The sequence below is a fragment of the Ammospiza caudacuta genome, chromosome 2 (assembly GCF_027887145.1).
Source record: "Ammospiza caudacuta isolate bAmmCau1 chromosome 2, bAmmCau1.pri, whole genome shotgun sequence".
NCBI lineage: Eukaryota > Metazoa > Chordata > Aves > Passeriformes > Passerellidae > Ammospiza > Ammospiza caudacuta.
The window spans coordinates 29917379-29936267 of record NC_080594.1 but is presented as its reverse complement, the minus strand read 5'-3'; the positions used below and the strand labels follow the sequence as shown (position 1 = coordinate 29936267).

Sequence of the window (18889 nt, the reverse complement as noted above, 5' to 3'; positions counted from 1 at the left end):
ACCTAGCTGCATTTACTCCCTGCAGTAGTTATCTGTATTGGGATGTTATGTCCTTAATGTCTTGGATTTTCATACTAGGCTGTCTACATAATGGCTCACTTGCACTCTTAAAGCACTGTTAGCTGTGCTGGCTAGGAACTATCCTTCTCAATCCTTTTACTGATCTGGCTTAAGATAAATATTTTTGTTTTTACTGTAAATTTTGGGTCATTTCTGTTTCTGCCATGTTCTCTTATTTTACAGAATTATTCAAAGATTACTGAGTGTACATAATACTTCTACAAAAGGTTTCAGGATGGTCCTAAAATAAGTTTGCTTCTAAAATCCCTCCTTTTGGCTTAGTTTCATGTCTGAAGGAAGCAGCTCTCATTCTTACGAGGACACAGATCCTTTTTGTAGTTACCTGGACTATTGCTTATCCCTTCTAAAAAGCATTAAGCCTAGGAATACCCTCAATATGGCAAACAAAAAGGAATATAATGAGGAGAACTCATCCATCTTTCCTCATGTTTGGCCAGAGAAGCAAGCCTTGACAACTTCCTTTATTAAAACTAATTACTTCTGAGGTCAGTATCTAGCATTTCTCCTATATTTGTCACTTGCTTATAGATAATCCAGGAAAAAAATTAAAAACTCATTGTAGAGCTAGATCTCCATGTACTCTGAATTTTCTAGGATTCCACTTTATTTCTAGGATTATGGGAGAGAATTTATGGATTAAGTGTGCTAGGAGAGCATTAAAATAAAGCTTTAGAATAGAAAACTGATCTGGCTACTCAGCTATAGAAATACAGCAAAGCAACACAGTGCCCTTGTAAGATGATCCCCAATTACCTGCTTTAAACTTCTTTTCTGCTGTGTGATGGAAGGTTTGTTGGCACAATTGGGACTGCTTATTCCAAGTGGTCAGAGAGCTCCTCTCAGGGAGGACTGCCCTAAATTCTGTTAATGCAAGTACTCTGCATGCTTTACTGCTCTGTTTTTGACAGCTCCAGCAGCATTCCAGCTGGGCCTGTCAGCAAGGCTCTGCTAAGCCAGAACATGCTATAGCCATTGAACTTCAGAAACAAAAGTCTCCGATGGGAGAAGTGACCAGGAACAGCAGCATAGAGCTCAACAGCTAATTGGGCCAGTCATTTCTTGATTCTCTGAACAGAAAGTTTGTTTAAATGTAACAGTGGAGGCAGTCTGGGTGTTTCACAGTGTCAGTACTTTCTGCTTGTCTGGACCAACCAGTCTGGTGTCTTTTTCTGTATATCTAAAAGCAGCAGTTAAATTTTGCATAATGGATTTATTTTATAATTTTTGTCTGCAAAGGAAACAGTTTGTGATTTTAAAAGAATATACATTTGGCTTTTTTGTGGTGGGGAAATGAGTATTATTTATGTTAGCCTCTCAGTTGCTATAACTCAATGCAGACCAAGGGATCTACACCAATTTGAGAAAAAAAAGTGCAGAATTGTCTGCATTTGTTCTGCATTCCATCTTCCTTTGTCCACCAGTTTTTCTTTGAAGAGACATTATTGTGTGAGCAGCCAGCATTTGGCTGCTCACACTTCTTCTCTGTGGCTATAGTTTAGACACTTCACCACAGTCTTTCAAACAATGAGGAGTATTTTATACAGACAGAATACAAGTGCTGTAACTGGAATTCAGCTCCAAAAGCTTGGACTAACATTCTGCTGACAATGACAACCATGTTATGATGCATATTACACAATTACTTCTTGAATTTAATGCATACCCACCCAAACTCAAATCTCTTCAACACTTCTGTATCTTTAAAACTACGAGTTTTGTCCTTACTCTTGAACAATTCCTGTGGCACTCAAGATTTTTTTTTGAAAGTTTCTTTCTGGATAATAATGAAATGCAATACTCCATCTTTACAAGATCCAGCAGAATTTAAATTTGAGACAATATGACTGATTTTTCAGACCAAGATTTCAATTTAAAAGTCAGCAATAGCAGATTACTGTCTGCTTTGACATTACTATTGCATTACACTAAAACAAAAGAAGTGTGTATATATATATATATATATATATATATAAATGTAAGTGAAACTTGCCAAACTTTACAAATGAGAGTCACTATTTTCCAAAGACACAGAAGCCAGCCAAGAATATTCCTGATTTTACATGAAGGTAAACCTCAACAGCATCACAAGAGGTGTACTTAAAAGTACATGTAATTTACAAATATTGTGATTGCAGATGCAAATGAGGCACTTCTTTCTTTGGTGGTTAATTGCATATATGGATACCTCATCTGCATGAACAGTTGTGATAAATTAAGATATGCAAAATGTTATTAGCATGTTTGCAAATCAGATGCTGTTCTTAGGGAACAGCGATATACATCCACCATAGTGACCTGATTTTATGAGTGGGGTCATTTTAATCTTGCTTTGCTACAGATGCTTTTACAATATGTACTTAAAATGTACTTTTAAAATAATGTACAACATTTTTGGAATATGAATCCAGATTTGCTTTCTTTAATTATTGGAAGCTCAACAGTGTAGGCAGTAGTGTATTATAAAATGGAGAAATGAGAATGAGAAAAGGGTGAGAATTTCAAATTGACATAACATATTCCAATCCAAATACCTGATCTGCAGGAAGACAGATTTGTTTGTGCTTGTTGACTATAGGATTGGAGCAGAAGCACGAGTGTGAGTACTGATGGGCTGAGTATCAGAGCAGCACTGGTCAAGCCTGAAATAGTCTGCATGTTTGATTCATTCTGTCCTAGAAGCTGTTTTACAGAATAAGAATTCAGTACAGAAAAATGGGAAGAAGCTTACACATCTTCCCAATTGCATTTATGAGCGGTTCAAATCTAAGAGGAACTGACATGTGTTCATACCTCGTGAACTTGTTTCAGGACTACCTCTAGTCTTCCTGACCTTTTAATATAGCCAGTCTTAGTGATATGGCATTTAGGTTTTGGAGCTTTAATCTTGATCGGGAAGAAAGAAGGCGGGGCAGATTTTTCCAGTTCACATAATCCTAAGATTATAATATGAAGAAAGATCATGATATATACAAGGATTTTAATACAAACAGTGGTTAAGTAGTGGAGTGATGGGGAGGAAAACTTGAATTTTGGCAGTATCTCAAGTCTTCCAAAATGCCTTACCTGCAAAGGTGTTAAGATAGTAGTTTTTTACCGCATAGTAGTCAGAATTGTTGTCTGGGAAAAAGCCAATTCGAGACAAAGGAGCATATGTTTGTGATCCAAAGTCTTTATACTCTCTGATGATATCTCGTCTCTCCAGCTTTCCCATCCAATTCTTCCTCTTAGCTATCAGTTTCCTGAGCACTGAAAAGGAAATACAAATGTGAGACAGTTCACATAAATAGTTCTGTAAAAGCCGTGTCTTTGTAAATTCACAAGAGCTTTTGCTAGATAAAATAAAAACATGACAAACCAAATGCTGGCCATGCACATTGATATTGTGGATACAACCTATTTCATTTTGAATAGATGGTAACCTTGTGAAAATGGAAATGGCTTGTCTGAAAACTGTCTCATACCCTTCTCTTCCTGTCTTTCAGACTTACTCAATGCACAGTCATGCTGAATCTTTCTCATTTTCTCTTTTTTAGCCTTCTGATGATTTTCCCAGTGGTCGTTCAAGCGCATGGCATTCAGCTCATTCCGATTCTCCTCTCGCCTCTGCAGCAGCTTCTTAAAGGCTTCCATTTGAACCTTCTGCAACCTGCAAGGAAAGAAAAGGTCAGGCAGTATTGAGTGTACTCTGCAGTGTTCTATGCAATGCTGTCACCACCAAATCCTACATACCTTTACAAATAGCTCATATTGCATTTCTCATATTCAGTCTTTCATTTTAAAAAGGGAATTAAGCACTGGTAAAATATATTGCGGTAGCAGACCTGGAGACTAAATTTAAGAAAAATATCCCTTCCCAAAATCAGGGTATTTTCACAGAATTAGAAGGCTTGTTGTACCCTTCAGCCAATCCCCTAAACCTTCTTGCTCCTCCTCTACTCAGCAAATAATTAAAAGAAATAAAAGAGCTTAAGTGGACTCCTACTTATCTATTTCCGCTTCTCTGTAGGCCCACTCCTTCCTTTCCATAGCCTCCATCATCTTCAACCTCTTGGCAATGTTTGAGGGACTGTCCATGGGTGGCAGGGCTGCTTCCCAAGCGCGTTTTTCCCGGATGCGGTCAATAATCTCCATCTCAGCTTGTCCTGCTGGCAGCCCCCGACCTTACAGGGACAAGAAGCATTACCTCTTTGGGAAATTGGCAAATCCTACAAATAGCCACCACCAAAAAGTGTGAGAGGGCTGTATGGGTACAGGACCATGTAGTAAACACAAGCAGAACTGTCAAAAGCCAGAAGTAAATACTTCTAAGGCCAACGAGATTCTACAGTACGAGGAGTGGTAACAGCTGGAGTTGCTACAGTTCAGTGCACACTAACACTGGCACTTCATTCTTCTACTGCAGGCTGCAAAGGGAGAAAAGCTTTTCTAGGAAGATACTTCCTGAGAATGAACAATTTCTTTGGCATATGCCGTGTCCATCATTGTTACAGGTGAGACACTGGGAGATGAGGATCACAGGTATGTTCTGGGGCAGCAGTCTTCATACTGTTTTTTTGTAATGATGTTCAAAACTCGGAGCAGCTGAAGAACAGTGGGTTAATGGAAAAACTGTTCCTAGTTTCCATTTGTGAAACATGACCTTTTTATATTGAATGGTCTTCAAAACCCTTCATGAAATGCCCCAGAACCATTAAGTAGTGAAATACCATACTTATTTTGGAAACAAACAAAATAATTGCCCCAAATTTGCACACAAAATAAAAGACCACCAAAACTGGCAATAGCATGACATTGAAAAGAACTTCCTGCTAAAGAGGTGACATGATTATTTTAATTTATCTTAATTTCACAACTCACCCCAAGTGAGTGTAGCAAGTGCCAGAATTTCAGGGACTGAGCCACTGCGGACTATATATTCAGGGGAATAGGGATCTGTCTGTGCTTCACCATCCCTGTAATCTGTCTGTGTCCCCAGGGTTCGGAACAAGAGGCTGAGGACCTGGCTGTCCCCTGCATCCCCTGCATGCCCTGCATCCTCTGCAGCTGACAGGGTACGCGACTCTCTCCTAGAAAGAGGTGCAAGATGGAAGATTGGTCACATTCATTAAAAAAACCTCCAAGCAAACAAACCAGAAACATGTCAGTCAAAGGTGGGAGTCTTAAATATGTTTCCGTTTATCTTAACATTATTCCCGTTGATGGTAACTCCATTATCTTTGGTAAAAGCAGACTGAGGCTACACTGAGTCTGAAATACCCTTCTTAGGTAAATAATCCAGAAATCTTCTAGTTTCAGCTCTCATGATTATTACATACAAATCTTCCCTATCAATCAATTCTAAAGCATTGCATTTAATGGACACAAAATTGTTGAAGTAACATGAAGTAGGACTGCTTCAATGTAGTTTACATGTTTCTCTTCCCAACAATTAAATAAAAATTTAATTCTGATATAAGCATGTGCAATTTGCATCAACTCTACCAGGAAGTGAATTTTTTAATGTGACCTCAAAATTTGATGCTCTCTGAAAACCACATTAGACTACATTACTGATGTTCTACATCTCTGAGCAGCACTGCATCTATCAGAGATTGTAATAAAATATCAGAAGACTTTCCAACAATATCGCTCTACTAGAGAATCTTTGCAATGGTATCTCTTCTAGAATTCAGAGACACCAAGCTTTCTATTTCAAGCCTCACAGTCTTAACACACTAGAGGCACATCCTTTATTCACAAAGCACTACTTATATACTGCAAGCAAATTCTGAAACAGTCCATCATCTATTTCCTCTAGAATTCTCAATGATGAGAGCAGCACCTTACCTCTTAACAAGCTTTTCCTGTTGGTTCATTATGAAAAATAGTGGTCACCAGCTAAATCGTTTCCTGATCTTTTTCTGGTGAGATGTTACCCATTACAACAGTAATTTTCTAAAAGTCTTACTACTTACCCTTTCTTTGTATCAGCAACAGCTTCTGGAACACCTGCTGGAAGCAGCTTAGAAAAGCTGAGAGGTCTGAAGAGAGAGAATGAAAGTAAGACAACAAGGAGGAGCCTAAAAGATCATTATGGTTCAGAAAAAACGCAGTCCACTAAATTCAGTGGAGTTAATACTGATTTTCCACGACTGTGGTTCTGTTAGTTGCATGTTTAAGAATTGTGCCTAAATATTAAAGAACTCTTTCATAGCCAAGGAGGAACAGAGTTTACAGTTTCACCAATAAACACCAGGACTGAGTGTTATTCTTGTAAGTCAAAGCAGAAATTGGAGTTGCAAAACAAGACAATTACTAAAGTTAGTTTTGAGTGTGTTCCCAATATTTTGTGTATATTTCACTAAGTATCTTACTTTTTTTACTTCAATTTCACTTTTTTAAAAGAGTAGTGTTTTTTTTTTAATAACTGCTTGAAATCCTGAAATTCATTCCTACAATTAGCTGATAAGATGGTTTGGACTTATCTAGTTTTATTGTTTCATTTTTTCAAATACTTTATGAGGTATCTTGAAAGTGATTTGGGCTCAACTACATATTAATAATTCCTTCCTAGGCATTCTTATAGTTTGCATATTGCAGTTCTCTGTCAATTTCCCTTAGCCTTTGGGAGACTTTGAAGCTTAATTTCACATTGCAGAAGATAACATCATCTTTGTTCTTTTAAAACTGTTGATAAAGGAGCAATAATAAACTTCAACTTATCAAACTTTGCGATTTTTTTTATATTTAAAGTGGATATAGCGGCCAATAGCTGCTGAGTAAAATAGTGAATGCAATTCAAAGTGTATGTGACTAAGCCAAGAATGCTTATGCGGTAGCTGTTGGTTCAGATCTTGAGTCCATTGCTGACCTGCAATGTCCTTGTGGAAGGAGCAGAGCAGTCCTGCAATAGAGGACATGGATGAAAAGTTAACCAATGCTTCCCTTTGCTCCCTTTCTGCTCCTGGAAGAAACTGGGAGTTAAAGGGTTCCTTCTTAAGAAAACACCTTTCTAGGGTCTGGAGAACCACACTGCCTTTGTAAATATCTTCTTCCTCTGCAGGATGATCTACAGCCCAAAGCTTTCTTATTAAGTACAGAATGTCTGATATATTTGCTTATATGGTAACTCAGAACTGAAAATTCTGTCATTAGTGTGAATTTAGAAAGATCTTGTGTTTTAAGACCTGGTTACTATTAAAATTTTCTATTTTATCAAAGAACTGATCAAAGTACTGACAGAAAATATAGAAAAAATAATGCTCTGGCCTTTACTTAGGTGCTCTTGAAAATGCACAGAAAGAAGCTGAACCCTGTTTCAAATCAGTTCATTCCTTACCGTGTAAAATATTTGTAGCGATTCCTTCCATTAACTTCAGGATCTTCATACACAACCTGAGGCAGATGAGGAGAAGACTGACCTCTGAAAGCCAAAATACAGGACATCATTTAGAAAGGACGTTCAGAGCAGTTATCTTTTTTCCTTATGCCTTTTTTTTCTCTCTCTCCCCTCTGGTTGCACTATCCAACATGCACACTAGAAATTCCCCCCAGGCCTCACACTTATACAAGCAATTTTATTTTGGTTTCTTCACATTTACCTATGTAGCAAAACAGTTTGACACTTTGTTTCCCACTATGTGTGGTCAGGAAATGATCTCTACTGCCTTTATTAAAACTTTTGAGCTTGTTATGAAAAGCATTAACCACTTGTACATGCTTTACTTTGTAAAGGAAACCACTTTTATTGGAAGTGGGGGGAACAGGCTTATTGTCTTAAGAGTGAAACAGTTTCCAAATACATGTAAAGACAGAATGAGCAAAGGAGAATACACTTTCTACCTTTGAAAAGTAGTTAAAGAGATTTTTGAGCAAATGTTTAAAAATTTAGAATCAGCAATTTCAATTTGAGTTCTCCAGTAAAGGAGAAAAATTAGGACAATCATTGGAATGTTTCAAAATCTATGCTGGAACAACCATATCTTTTGCAAGAACACTTCTTTTTTTTCCCCCATTTTGAATTTAAATTTTGCAGATGGTTCAAATTTTTCACTGTAACATCTTGAAGAGTCTTCTTTAAGGCTTTGGAAGATTATATGGAAAACCTCATTAAGGCAGGCAGTGAGATAATGGGTAGAACTGAGAAATTTGAAAGTTATTAATCAGGATTGCTATTTAACAACTGCTTTATACTCCATTCTTACTCTTCTCAACCTGCACAGTTGTTAAAGACAAAAAATAGAAGTTCTTCCTAGAGAAGTTGTGGATGCTCCCTCCCAGGAAGTGTTTGAGACCACACTGGACAGATACCTTTCACCTGAGTGAAAGGTATCTCTGCCCATGGCAAGGGGGTTGGAACTACATGATCTTTAAGGTCCCTTCCAGCCCAGGCCATTCTATGATGATTTTATTTCTTTGAGCTATGTACAAGCCAAGTCCTGAAGGCCAGGTTTTCCATAAAACCATTTTTGGCAACTTGTATGAATTCTGACCTCAAGATGTACGGGCTTGTGGGTACTGGGGTTGGTTACTGATGCCTGATTTTAATTACAAAGGAATATTTACAGAGATACAATTAACAATACTTAACATTGCTTGACAGGTGAGATCAAAACAGAGGGTTACATGCTGAGACCTGTTGTCTTCCAAGCCCTCATCTAATTCCTGCAAACTGTGCTGTGGAATCTGGGGAGGCCACAGGAAAGCTTCGAGCGAGATGCTTCATTAACCTCCTGTGACACACAATTTACTGCCAAGGTAAGTTTAAAGTCATCTCTTCCCAAGGCTTTCAGTCACATCACATAAGAAAAGAGAAGGGAATATTTTGAGATGCAGTGTCATAACCTGATATACTTGCTCAGCACTAATCAACCTATTATTGTGAGGTTGTGTTTGTAATTCAAATGAGTTAATTGAGCTGATGGCTAGTTCCATTAGCTGACTCTTTACATATCAGACTGTTGCTCCATCCAGATGGATTTGTGGTTCATTCAGCACAGGTGGGCACTTATTCTTATGATCTAACTTTATTAGCATAAACCGTTCATCCTGTTATGGTATAGTTACAGGCACAATGGGAACCCAGGGAAATAGCCCTTTTTATTCCACATATCCTGCCTCTTGCATGTCCTTGACTTATATTTGCTGACTTTGCTGAAATAAATGAGCATTTATTCCCAGTAACCTTGCAGAGGCAATGCAACTACTGAGAAGACAGCTGGGAAATATTCTGTCTTCCATATCAGCAGCACTGTCAATCAGTGCAGGTTGAAACACAGGGGATGTATTACTCATTTTTTGTTAATTGCAAGACATTTTGCAAATACATGTTGTTGAAATGTAAATTAACTTTACAGCAGTGCAGGTGTCAAGCTGTTACAGAATTGCAGGCAAAATGTAAGAAGTGACTGAGGTACTCATGCACTGGGACAGTCTGAAACACTGAAAATAGTATTAAGAAAAAAATACTCTAAATTTTATATTTTTATTATGGTAATGAGAAGAATATGTCTTTAAAACTGAACAAAACCAGGTATGAAATCCACTGTATCACTCTTGAGCATCTTTGATTATTATCTGGCATGTGGCAGAACTCAGTTACCAGCAACCCCAGAGTAAGCACCATCTGAAAAGCCCATGGTCTAAAGTCAGTTGTTTAAAGCAGAAAGAACCTTTGAAGACAAAAACCTAGGCTGATGCCCGCAGTCTTGAATACAGCTACAAGAGGAGTTAAAAAACCTGTGGTGTGGCAAAACACATAAACTTTTGTTTTTTTTTTAATATCTGCTGAATCAGAACCCAAATCAAAATCAAAACCCAGACACCAGGAGATAGCTCGCTCAACTAAGAAACCCCTGCAGTAAAAATGTGGCGCCCTGGTTCAGGCCCCACGGACTCTGGAAGGAACAGCAAAAGCAACCTAACCAGCTGCAATTGCACAGGACTAAAATCAAAGAGCTCCCACTGAAATAACACACATGAGTCACTGAAGTCTTCATAACTCCTCTGATCTGTAAGAGATTGAAATAACTCTTTATTTTCATGGCAACCGCTGCAAAGCAGATAGCTCAGGGATGAAGGAATGTGCAACATCCACCCTGTAAGAAACAGATGGGTAACCATACTCCACAACAGCTGCAATCTCTTAATTTCAAGGGAGATATAAGTAGGAGCAAATTGCAGTCATCTCCACTTCAGTGTGCATGGCTTTTTGTTGGTTTTGTTTGTGTGTTTGTTTTAAATTGTCCAACCATAGAACACTTACACAGCAAGGCGCTGAAGAGCCTCCAGGCGCTGCTGAGCCCTCCATTGTCGACCAATATATGCAGGCACTGGATCTTCACTCTTTAAACACAAACTGCAGGCTGGAAAATGAATCACTCCGGTAGCCATGCTTCAGAATATCGGTGCCTTCACCTAGCATTTGTGTGGACACAAAGAAGAGAGGCTGCAATTTAGCTCCTTCAAACAGCACTAAAGAGAGCAGAATTCCAGCCTGCTGTGATTTACAGGACTGCACATTTGGGATGGGGAAAGAAGGCGGCATACGTATGCTAATGATGTCAGCTAGTTAGATGCTTCTTCTCAAGATGTGGAGCATACCAGACTAGCAGCAGATGCACAGATTTGTCTTCTGGCTGTTTTCCAGTGCTAAACTTGTACTGAAAACCAAAAGGTCTAACGGTTTGTTACATAAAGAAGTTAGTGTGCAGTAACTGTGAATGTGCAGCAATGTGAACTTCTAGCACATTACCCCATGTAACTCCCTCCTATTTCTAGTGCTCTAGAAATTAAGTAACATATTCCACTTGCAGGGTAAAGTTACATTATTTTATACTGGAACAATTTTAGCATTTGTTAAAAATAACTCAGGGAGCTAGCATACAAAAATGATCACATTAAACATCTACACCCTTCCTTTTAAGGACTAATTTCCCTGGGTAGATATGCCTTAAATTGCTAAATTTATGGTTGCCAATAAATCTTTGCAATCATAAATGATGTAGCTCTATTGGCTTGAGCTTCTGTACAGACTAAAATCAGAATTGAGTTGTGAATTGCCCCTTTCATTTCAGCAGGTGCTAACTCAAATGCATACAGGTGACATTTCAGAAATACTCACCAGAATGTAAGACAGTGTCAGTTGATGAAGATCTAGGCACCCTACCATGAGTAGCTGCTTGCTGTGCACAAAATTGCATTTTTGTTCCATTTGTCTTCAAAAGGAGTTCAACTTTTGAGCATTTGGAATACCCTATGAACTAATACTATCACAACCTCTGTCCATCCCAAATTGTGAAGCTACAGATTAAGAATTCAAGGATGTAGTGTTTTGAATTGTACATTATACACTTGCTGATTGATTCTAAAACTGTTTCATGCAACAGTCTGCCACCACACCCATCTACACCATTGACATGGCAACACACCTGTGACATGTCAACTTTAGTGACAGGATGCCTGTTTACTTCATCTGGCCTGAACTGTTGGCACAGCCATATTGTTGCAAGGGTCTCACTGATGACAGGCAATGTTCCCAGCTCTGTCTCTCTAGGGACAGGCAGACAAACACTTGTTTGTTTTCGTGTAGATATAAGAAATATTCTGAGATAATGTAATAAGGGATATCCAGCAACATTCTTTAAAAAAAAAAAAATGCTCCTTGACTCCGTTGTTGGAAAGCTGCTCACGGCTTTTCTCCTTGCTGTACAGCAATGAAGTCTGAGTTCAGAATATCTGTCTTGCAGCCCCAGTCACATGCATAGCTTCAGGAGGACTCTGTGTAAAATCCAATTCATTGTGCAGTTGCACCAAGTCTGTTTTCCTCTGGCATTCTACCTGTATGCATCCTGTGCAACTATCAATCACTGCTGTCTGAAGGTGTGACTGCAACCTCCACAGACATGCCCTAGCTGCTTTTAAACTAGCTAAGGGGAACACGGACGGCTAAGCATGGGCTAGCTAGGTAAGGATTAGCCAGGAAGTTAAACTCTGCTAATTCTGTATGAAGAACTAGCATGGATTTGCAGTCTTTATTGGCTGCTTAGATGTTGCTGGATATTTCATTTTAGTCTAAGTAGGCTACATGGATCTATAGTGTAAGTATCTCCCAAGGTAAGTAAGGAACTGACAGCTCTGCTTGAACAACAGCCCAGCAGATGCCCACTATTTTATTAGATCTAAGTAACATATACAAGCTATAATTAAGAGTATTTGAAGATAGACAATTAAAAATACTGACACACAGCTTAGGAAATGACTCAGAACATGAAGCTGGGTATTTCTAGGCTGGTGCTATAGAGTCACCATAGGCCAGCAATCATGGCTACTCCCTGTGTTGTCTTGTTTTAGATAAAACTTCTTTCTCTGCTTTGTATTTTGCTGTTCTAAGGGAGCAGCTTAGGACTGAGACAGAGTTTCCACCCATGTGTATGCAGAAATAGACAAGGTGAACACGTGAGCTGTCTTTGGCCAACACCTACCAGTCTATCACCAAGCTGGGCGTGGACATTTCACTTTGGAGGGTCCTTCTCACTTCACAGTGTGTACAGAGGGCCTGAAAGACAATTGAACAAACATAACTAGTTACATATTTGAGGAATCAACATGAATCATCAGGCTCCACTTCCTTCTTTAAAAGTGTCTATAAGAGAGAGAATGAAACAAACTAGGAAGAAAGAACTGATATATATGTCTCTGTATCAAACAGATGTCACCATCATGCAAATGAGCCTCAGAACTGAAATCCTACTGCTCTGTGGAAGATACAGGTGAAAAATCTAGTAGAAAAATCGGCTTTCTTTGGAGGCACCATCAACTTAAAGAGAAACTGTGATGACATGAAACATTAAAAGGAAGGCATGGTGGAATGGTAATCAGTGGAAATACCATACTGTACATGATGCTTCCCTCTGGGACACAGAGCTGGCTTTGCTCCAGCTAATGTTTCACGGTCCCAGCCTCGCCGGAGCCGCCAGCCCTATCGCTTGCCCGCTGCTCGGGCGGCACCCACCTCGTGCCGAGCTCGGCGAGGGGCCCGGGGCCCTGGGGCGGGGGAGGCCTCACGCCCCGTCCCGCCCAACTCCCAGCCCCCGGCCGCCCAAGGGCTCGGCTTGGCCCTACCGGGGCTGCAGCGGGGCCGGGCCGCGGGCGGGGCGCCGCCGTCTCGGCCGGGCCCGGTACCGAAGGAGCAGCCGAAGGTCCGGCCGGGAGCCCGTCCCCACCGAGCGGCTCCGGCCCGCTTGCCGTTCCCATGGCCACGGCGGGCGGGCGGGGCCGGCAATGTCCCGCCCCTGCGGCCGGGCGTTGCTTCGGGCCGGACCCTGCCCTGCCCTGCCCGGCCCGGCCTTGGGGGCGGCCGATCGCGACTCTACCGGGGACAAACGCGCCCCTCGGGGTTTTTCCCGGCCGCTCCCGGCGTGGTGCTGCTTGTGCTCCAGCTCCGTCCAGCAGCCCGCGGCCGCTCTCCGCAGTTCCTAAGGCTTCGCCCTGCCGCCTCCATCTTGTGCCGCCTCCCGAGAGCGGCGCGGGAGTGGGGATGTGGCTGGACTCTGAGGAGGACAGGGCACGGGCGAGGCCGGGAAAGGAAGGACACGTGTATTTCTGCTTTTCAGCAGCTGCTGCTCGAGTTGATTCATGTGATGCTCCCAGGACCCTCTCTTAGTGCTTAGGAAATCTGGTTTAGCAGTTACACTTAGGGACAGGATTCAAGGCTGGATATTCTTATTCTTGGCTTTGCTTGTTGTCACCTAGGACTTCTGCAACTGTAAAGTGCTGAAAGTGAGTCCAGAGAAGGGCAAGGGAGCTGATGAAGGAGCACAAGTCCTGCGAGGAGTGGCTGAGGGAGCTGGGCTTGTTTAACCTGGGGAAAAGGAGCCTCGCTGACCTTATTTCTCCCTAGAATTCCTTGAAAGGAAGGTGTAGCCAGATGGAGATTGGCCCCTTCTCCCAGGCACCAGTGACAAAACAAGAGCACACAGCCTTAAGATGTGCCAGAGGAGGTTTAGATTGGACATCAGGAGGAATTGGACATTGGGATGGACTGCCCGGGGAGGTGGTGGCGTCACCCTCGGTGGAGGTGTCCAAGGAAAGACTGGACATGGCTCAGTGCCATGGTCTGTTTCACAGAGTGGTGTCTGGTCACAGGTTGAACTCAGTGATCTCAGAGGTCTTTTCCAACCTAAATGCTTGTCTGGTTTTGTGAAAATGGTACCTAATGCCCACAGAGGCTGCAGGGCTTTTTTATCTGTAGAGCATCTCAAGAGGCCTGTAAAAAGCCTTACAAATAAGCATCATGCTTTACAAAACATTGTTATTTCCTCAAGGAGGGGGCCATCCTTTTCTATAAGAAACAAAGTTGGAAGCTTATTCATGCTAAATGTTAAAACCAGAAAAGGCTAATGCTTTTGTGAACATAAGGAGATTTGCAGGCAATGCTGCCTAGGAATAGGACACAAAAACCAAAGAAATTGAAAATGGGCCTTCTCCTCTGTCTATAATCTTGAAGCAAGTCCCTTATGTTAGATATTGTGTGTATAAAACTGTATATCAAAGGGTTTTTCACAGCTTGTCATGTCTGACATAAAATGCTGGCCCCTCAGTACCTCATTACAGGAAAGCAACTTTAGGACTGTAGTTCCAAATTCATTGGCTCTGTGAATTTACTTGTAGACAATTTAACTTTGAATGCTAGTTTACTTTCTTAAAGGCCCATCCCTTGCCTGAAGCAACAATATTTTTAGGTTAGTAGGTCAACTGAAGATGTGTCTAAACTAAGAAATGCTGCCACAGCTTTGTTTCTGACAGACATCATCTACATCTGTACATCTGTAGGATGTGACTTCCCACAATGGATTGATCCATGTTCTGAAGATACCCAGCAGGCTGTAAAGACCCTCTTTTTACTAAAGAGCTTTACAATGTGATACTTTATTATAATTTTTGATGTGGCAACAAAAGCCACTTTTCAATAGAGTTCCCTGGCATTTCTCATTATCAAGTTCAGTTTTCCTTCCTTGTATCATGATTTCCAAGCTGAAATTTTTCCATGCTCAACATCTGCCTTGGGGTAATGAGGTGTGTAAACTGTACTTTGGCCAAGAAATTATTCTTTGTTGGCTCCACCCTCTGATATTTTTCCATTTTAAGGTTTTCAGAGATGACTAAATACAGGCAGCCTGGACTTCTTTTTTTCTGATGTGGAATGGATGAGATGGAAACCAAGTTGAGAAGGAACAATGGAATAACTGAATGGGTTTTTGAGAATCCTACAAGATACCAGGGCACAGATAAGTATTCTCTGGAGTCATGTACAACCAAAAAGGTGCAATCCCCTTATTAACTTTTACTGCATTACTGCATTAAATTGGACTAAATGTGAGATGTTGCTACATTTTTTTGTTCATCATGAGCTGCCTGGCCCTGCTGCCTCTGATCTCTTGAGTGGTGGCACCTGAAAGACTATGTAGGGAACCTAGCTTGTCAAAAATAAAAGATAAAAGTTTTTAGGTCACTGCATAGCTGCCTGAAGAGCAGTACTTATTCATGGGAGGTGACAGGTATATGTAGCTGAATGATAAAGCTCAAGGTTAAGGTTCATGGAACTTGCTTTGATTAGAATGTATGTGTGGGTAAAATATTGGCTAATATTTAACTATATTTCTAAGAAATCTCTGTGAACTGCAGGTATAAACAGTGGACAGCCTTACAAATGTTAAAAGTTATGTTGATTATTACTATATCAAGTGTTCTTTGCCTGAAATCTCCATATTCTTCTGGACCTGAAGCTGTGTGAGACCTGGCCAGGGCCCCTAGCACACTGCTGTGTGCTGTGGAATGCACTGTGAGGGCTGAGTGCTGAGGTTTGGTCTGAATGGATCTTGTTTATTTATTTATTTGTTTGTTTGTTTTTAATATAAACCACACATTTCTGAAGAAAAATATTCCAAAATACACAAGGCTCTGAGGAAATATTTGATCCCAGGCATTAAACTTGGCAATCTTCTCAATGATCAGTACCTTTTGGAAAAGTACTCAAAGCTTATCTGGTAGCTTGATCTGTATATGTCAGGAACATATCTTGTTGCTCTGGTGAAAGGGAGCTGCAGTCAGCTGAACTGTAAGCAATCAAAAAAGATTCCTATTTCCTAAAAAAAAAAAAAAACCAAAAACTTGACTGATGAGCCTTCTGCTTAGATCTGTGGGCCATAGGGTTGGGGTTTAGTTTTTTGGTTGTTTTTTTTTCATTAGTAACTTTTCCAGAACAAGACTGTGTTGGTGAGGTGAGGTGTTGTCTATCTGGATATTTTTTTTATACCCACTTGGCTGCAGGGCACACCAGGTGCTCAGATGTATGAGTAAACTGTCCACACCCATGAGAGTTACTGCACAAAGTCTGAGTGGATTAACTTTGCATGTTGCAAAATGGCAGAAAAGTGCACTAGTTTAGCTGCCTGTGACAAAGGCTGAGCCAAATTAATTTTACCTCACATTAACCTTGAGATAAGATGGTGTAATTTGCTGCAAAATGAATTACTGCTGCTCTGTTGATGGACTTGTTATGCTGTGATGACTTGCTGATGTGTTTGAACTGTAAAATCAGACAGGGGGAAGTAGAAAATTTAGCAGTGTAGGATTAGGCACTAGATGGGAGCAGAGCAGTAGCTGAACAAAGACAAGATGGATTGGACATGAATGCATGATTTTAGAGGAGAAACTTGGCTGGCTGAGCAAAGAACAAATAGTGGGAGAGTGGGGTGGTAGAGAACCAGTATGGCACAGGGAGAAGGGAGAGACAGGGTGAGCAGCCAGTAGAGCAGAACTGAAGACGTTTGGACAAGAAAATGGGAGACATAGGTGAGGAGCTGAAAAAGTGAGGAAGGGTGTGGAAAGGGCAGGATTAGGGAGGATAAGGCAAAGAAGTTGAGCTAAACAGATGATGAATCTCTTGTCTGTTTTCCTTCTGTCCTCCAAAGCCTGGGAGGGAACTGGGTTTCTTGAATGTGACTTTTATCCTGCAATCCATGACAACCTGTGAAATCCCTGGCAAGATGTCATCCATCTGGCTTTAAGTTTCATTCCGTAGATGGACATCTTCTGCTCTTAAGCAGGGGTCAAATGACAGCACTGTCATGGTGTTGGATGACTGTGATGCTTCGTGGAGACCTTTTCTACTTATTAAAAAAAAAAATCTAAGCTACAGGCAATAAAGTTGTAGCCTCAAAAGCACTGTTGAGGCTTTGCTATCCGGAAGTTCCAAAATAATCTATTTAAAATAGGTAACCGTTTGTGTGCCATTTCCCTTTTTTGCCACAGGATGTCACAATTCGTCCATGTATGGTCCTGCCCATCACGGGCTCTAACCTGGGTGCCACCAGTTCAGCTGCTGTATCCAAATGTGAATTGATGTAAAATAGATTTGGACCCATCCACAGTAATCCCTGGGATTCCTGTTTGTTCCCTGTCCATTCCACACAATTGACTCTCTGAGTATAATAAACATCTTTTCCGGGTGTGTTTTTCAAAAGGAAAGGAGCAGCACAAGGCTGCAGTCCATGTGATTGCTAAATTTTTAATCCAGAACGGAGCCTTCCTTCCAGCCAGCAAAAAGGAGGAGGCAGATGTGGTCACTATTTCCATCAGAAAGCAGAGGTAAGTGCCAAAAAGATGTGAGGAGACAGATGCTGTGACATCTACTGCTTTGTGGATTGAGGCCTTGTCTCTGTGTTGACCACTGTGGCATACCTCACTCGTAACTTGTGACATCTCTTGTAAAAATGGCCTTGGAGTACTGATCATGGTAAATGGAGCTTCACCAAGGTGAAGTCTGTGGTTAATTTGTGCTGTTTTTACTAAGAGCCGTGCTAAGAGAGGCATCTTCTCACACAACAGCTGAAATGAAAAAAAAAAAAAATTAGATGAAAGTGTTTATAGGAGACCTGTTCTCTCTTGCCATCTTTTTCTCAGTATGACTGTAGGCACATTTCCTGCAATAAAAGCAATACACAGATGAGAATAGCCTAAAAAGTCAAAGTTCAAAGGAAATGAAGTAGTAGTACTTTGTGATCACAGTTAAAGAATTCACTTCAAAGCCTGCTAAAAGACTTTTGTAATGATTTTGATTAGCACTTAAAAAAACTAAGAAAAAGAAGGCAGAATTAAGGACATTTTCAGCCTATGGTTCAAATTGTGACAAAATCAAAATTTTACCAATATTTCAGGCATCCTCTGGAGGACACTTATATGCTTAATTTCACTTGGATTGGGTCATCTTCTTAAATGATTATTCTTAAAGAATAGAGCTAACATTTGGATGATTTGCAGGGCTGCAGTCAGGCATGTTGTCTTGCCTCAGGAGGAAAAGGATCTTGGATTGAACTCCTTAGGGAACTAGAGAATTTCTAATGTTCTCACTCCTCTCATGTAATATTCAGAGGATTAAATGACAATACCATTGTGTTAGCTTGCAGGTTCAATTCTCAGTGTATTAAGACACTTTTCTGGGGACTGAATTTTTTTGCTTGCCTGATCTCAACCAAGCATTAGAAACTCTCGATCTTCTGTGACTATTTTATCCACTTCTTTTGCAGGAGTATCTGGACAGAAGTGCTGCAGACATTAATTTCAGTTTATTATGACACAGTATAACTCTTCCATATATTATACTCTTATTTACTCTTAAACAATTAGTGCAATATAATCTTAATACAATCTACTAAAGCTTTCAGCATTTTCTTATCATCTTTCATCTTTAATAAAGCTTTCAGTATTTTCCTATAATCTCTCAGCTTTAATTGAAGTCCACCAGATGAAGGTCAGGTGAGGGCTAGCA

General features: G+C 40.5%; 1 protein-coding gene across 1 annotated transcript in view; it reads right to left on the bottom strand.

Annotated features, from left to right (window-relative positions):
• The window catches only part of CFAP91 (cilia and flagella associated protein 91), a 30005-nt gene extending 16797 nt beyond the window's left edge, over positions 1 to 13208 (bottom strand). Inside the window, exons 1-10 of the mRNA XM_058800195.1 lie at positions 13073 to 13208; positions 12543 to 12616; positions 10325 to 10476; positions 7400 to 7483; positions 6036 to 6101; positions 4939 to 5147; positions 4064 to 4241; positions 3570 to 3727; positions 3145 to 3327; positions 2872 to 3014 (exon numbers count right to left, since the gene is read on the bottom strand). Coding sequence (XP_058656178.1) covers positions 2872 to 3014; positions 3145 to 3327; positions 3570 to 3727; positions 4064 to 4241; positions 4939 to 5147; positions 6036 to 6101; positions 7400 to 7483; positions 10325 to 10452 — 1149 coding nt within the window. The 5' untranslated portion in view covers positions 10453 to 10476; positions 12543 to 12616; positions 13073 to 13208. The remainder of the gene's footprint in view (positions 1 to 2871; positions 3015 to 3144; positions 3328 to 3569; positions 3728 to 4063; positions 4242 to 4938; positions 5148 to 6035; positions 6102 to 7399; positions 7484 to 10324; positions 10477 to 12542; positions 12617 to 13072) is intronic.
• Positions 13209 to 18889: the final 5681 nt, after the last annotated feature.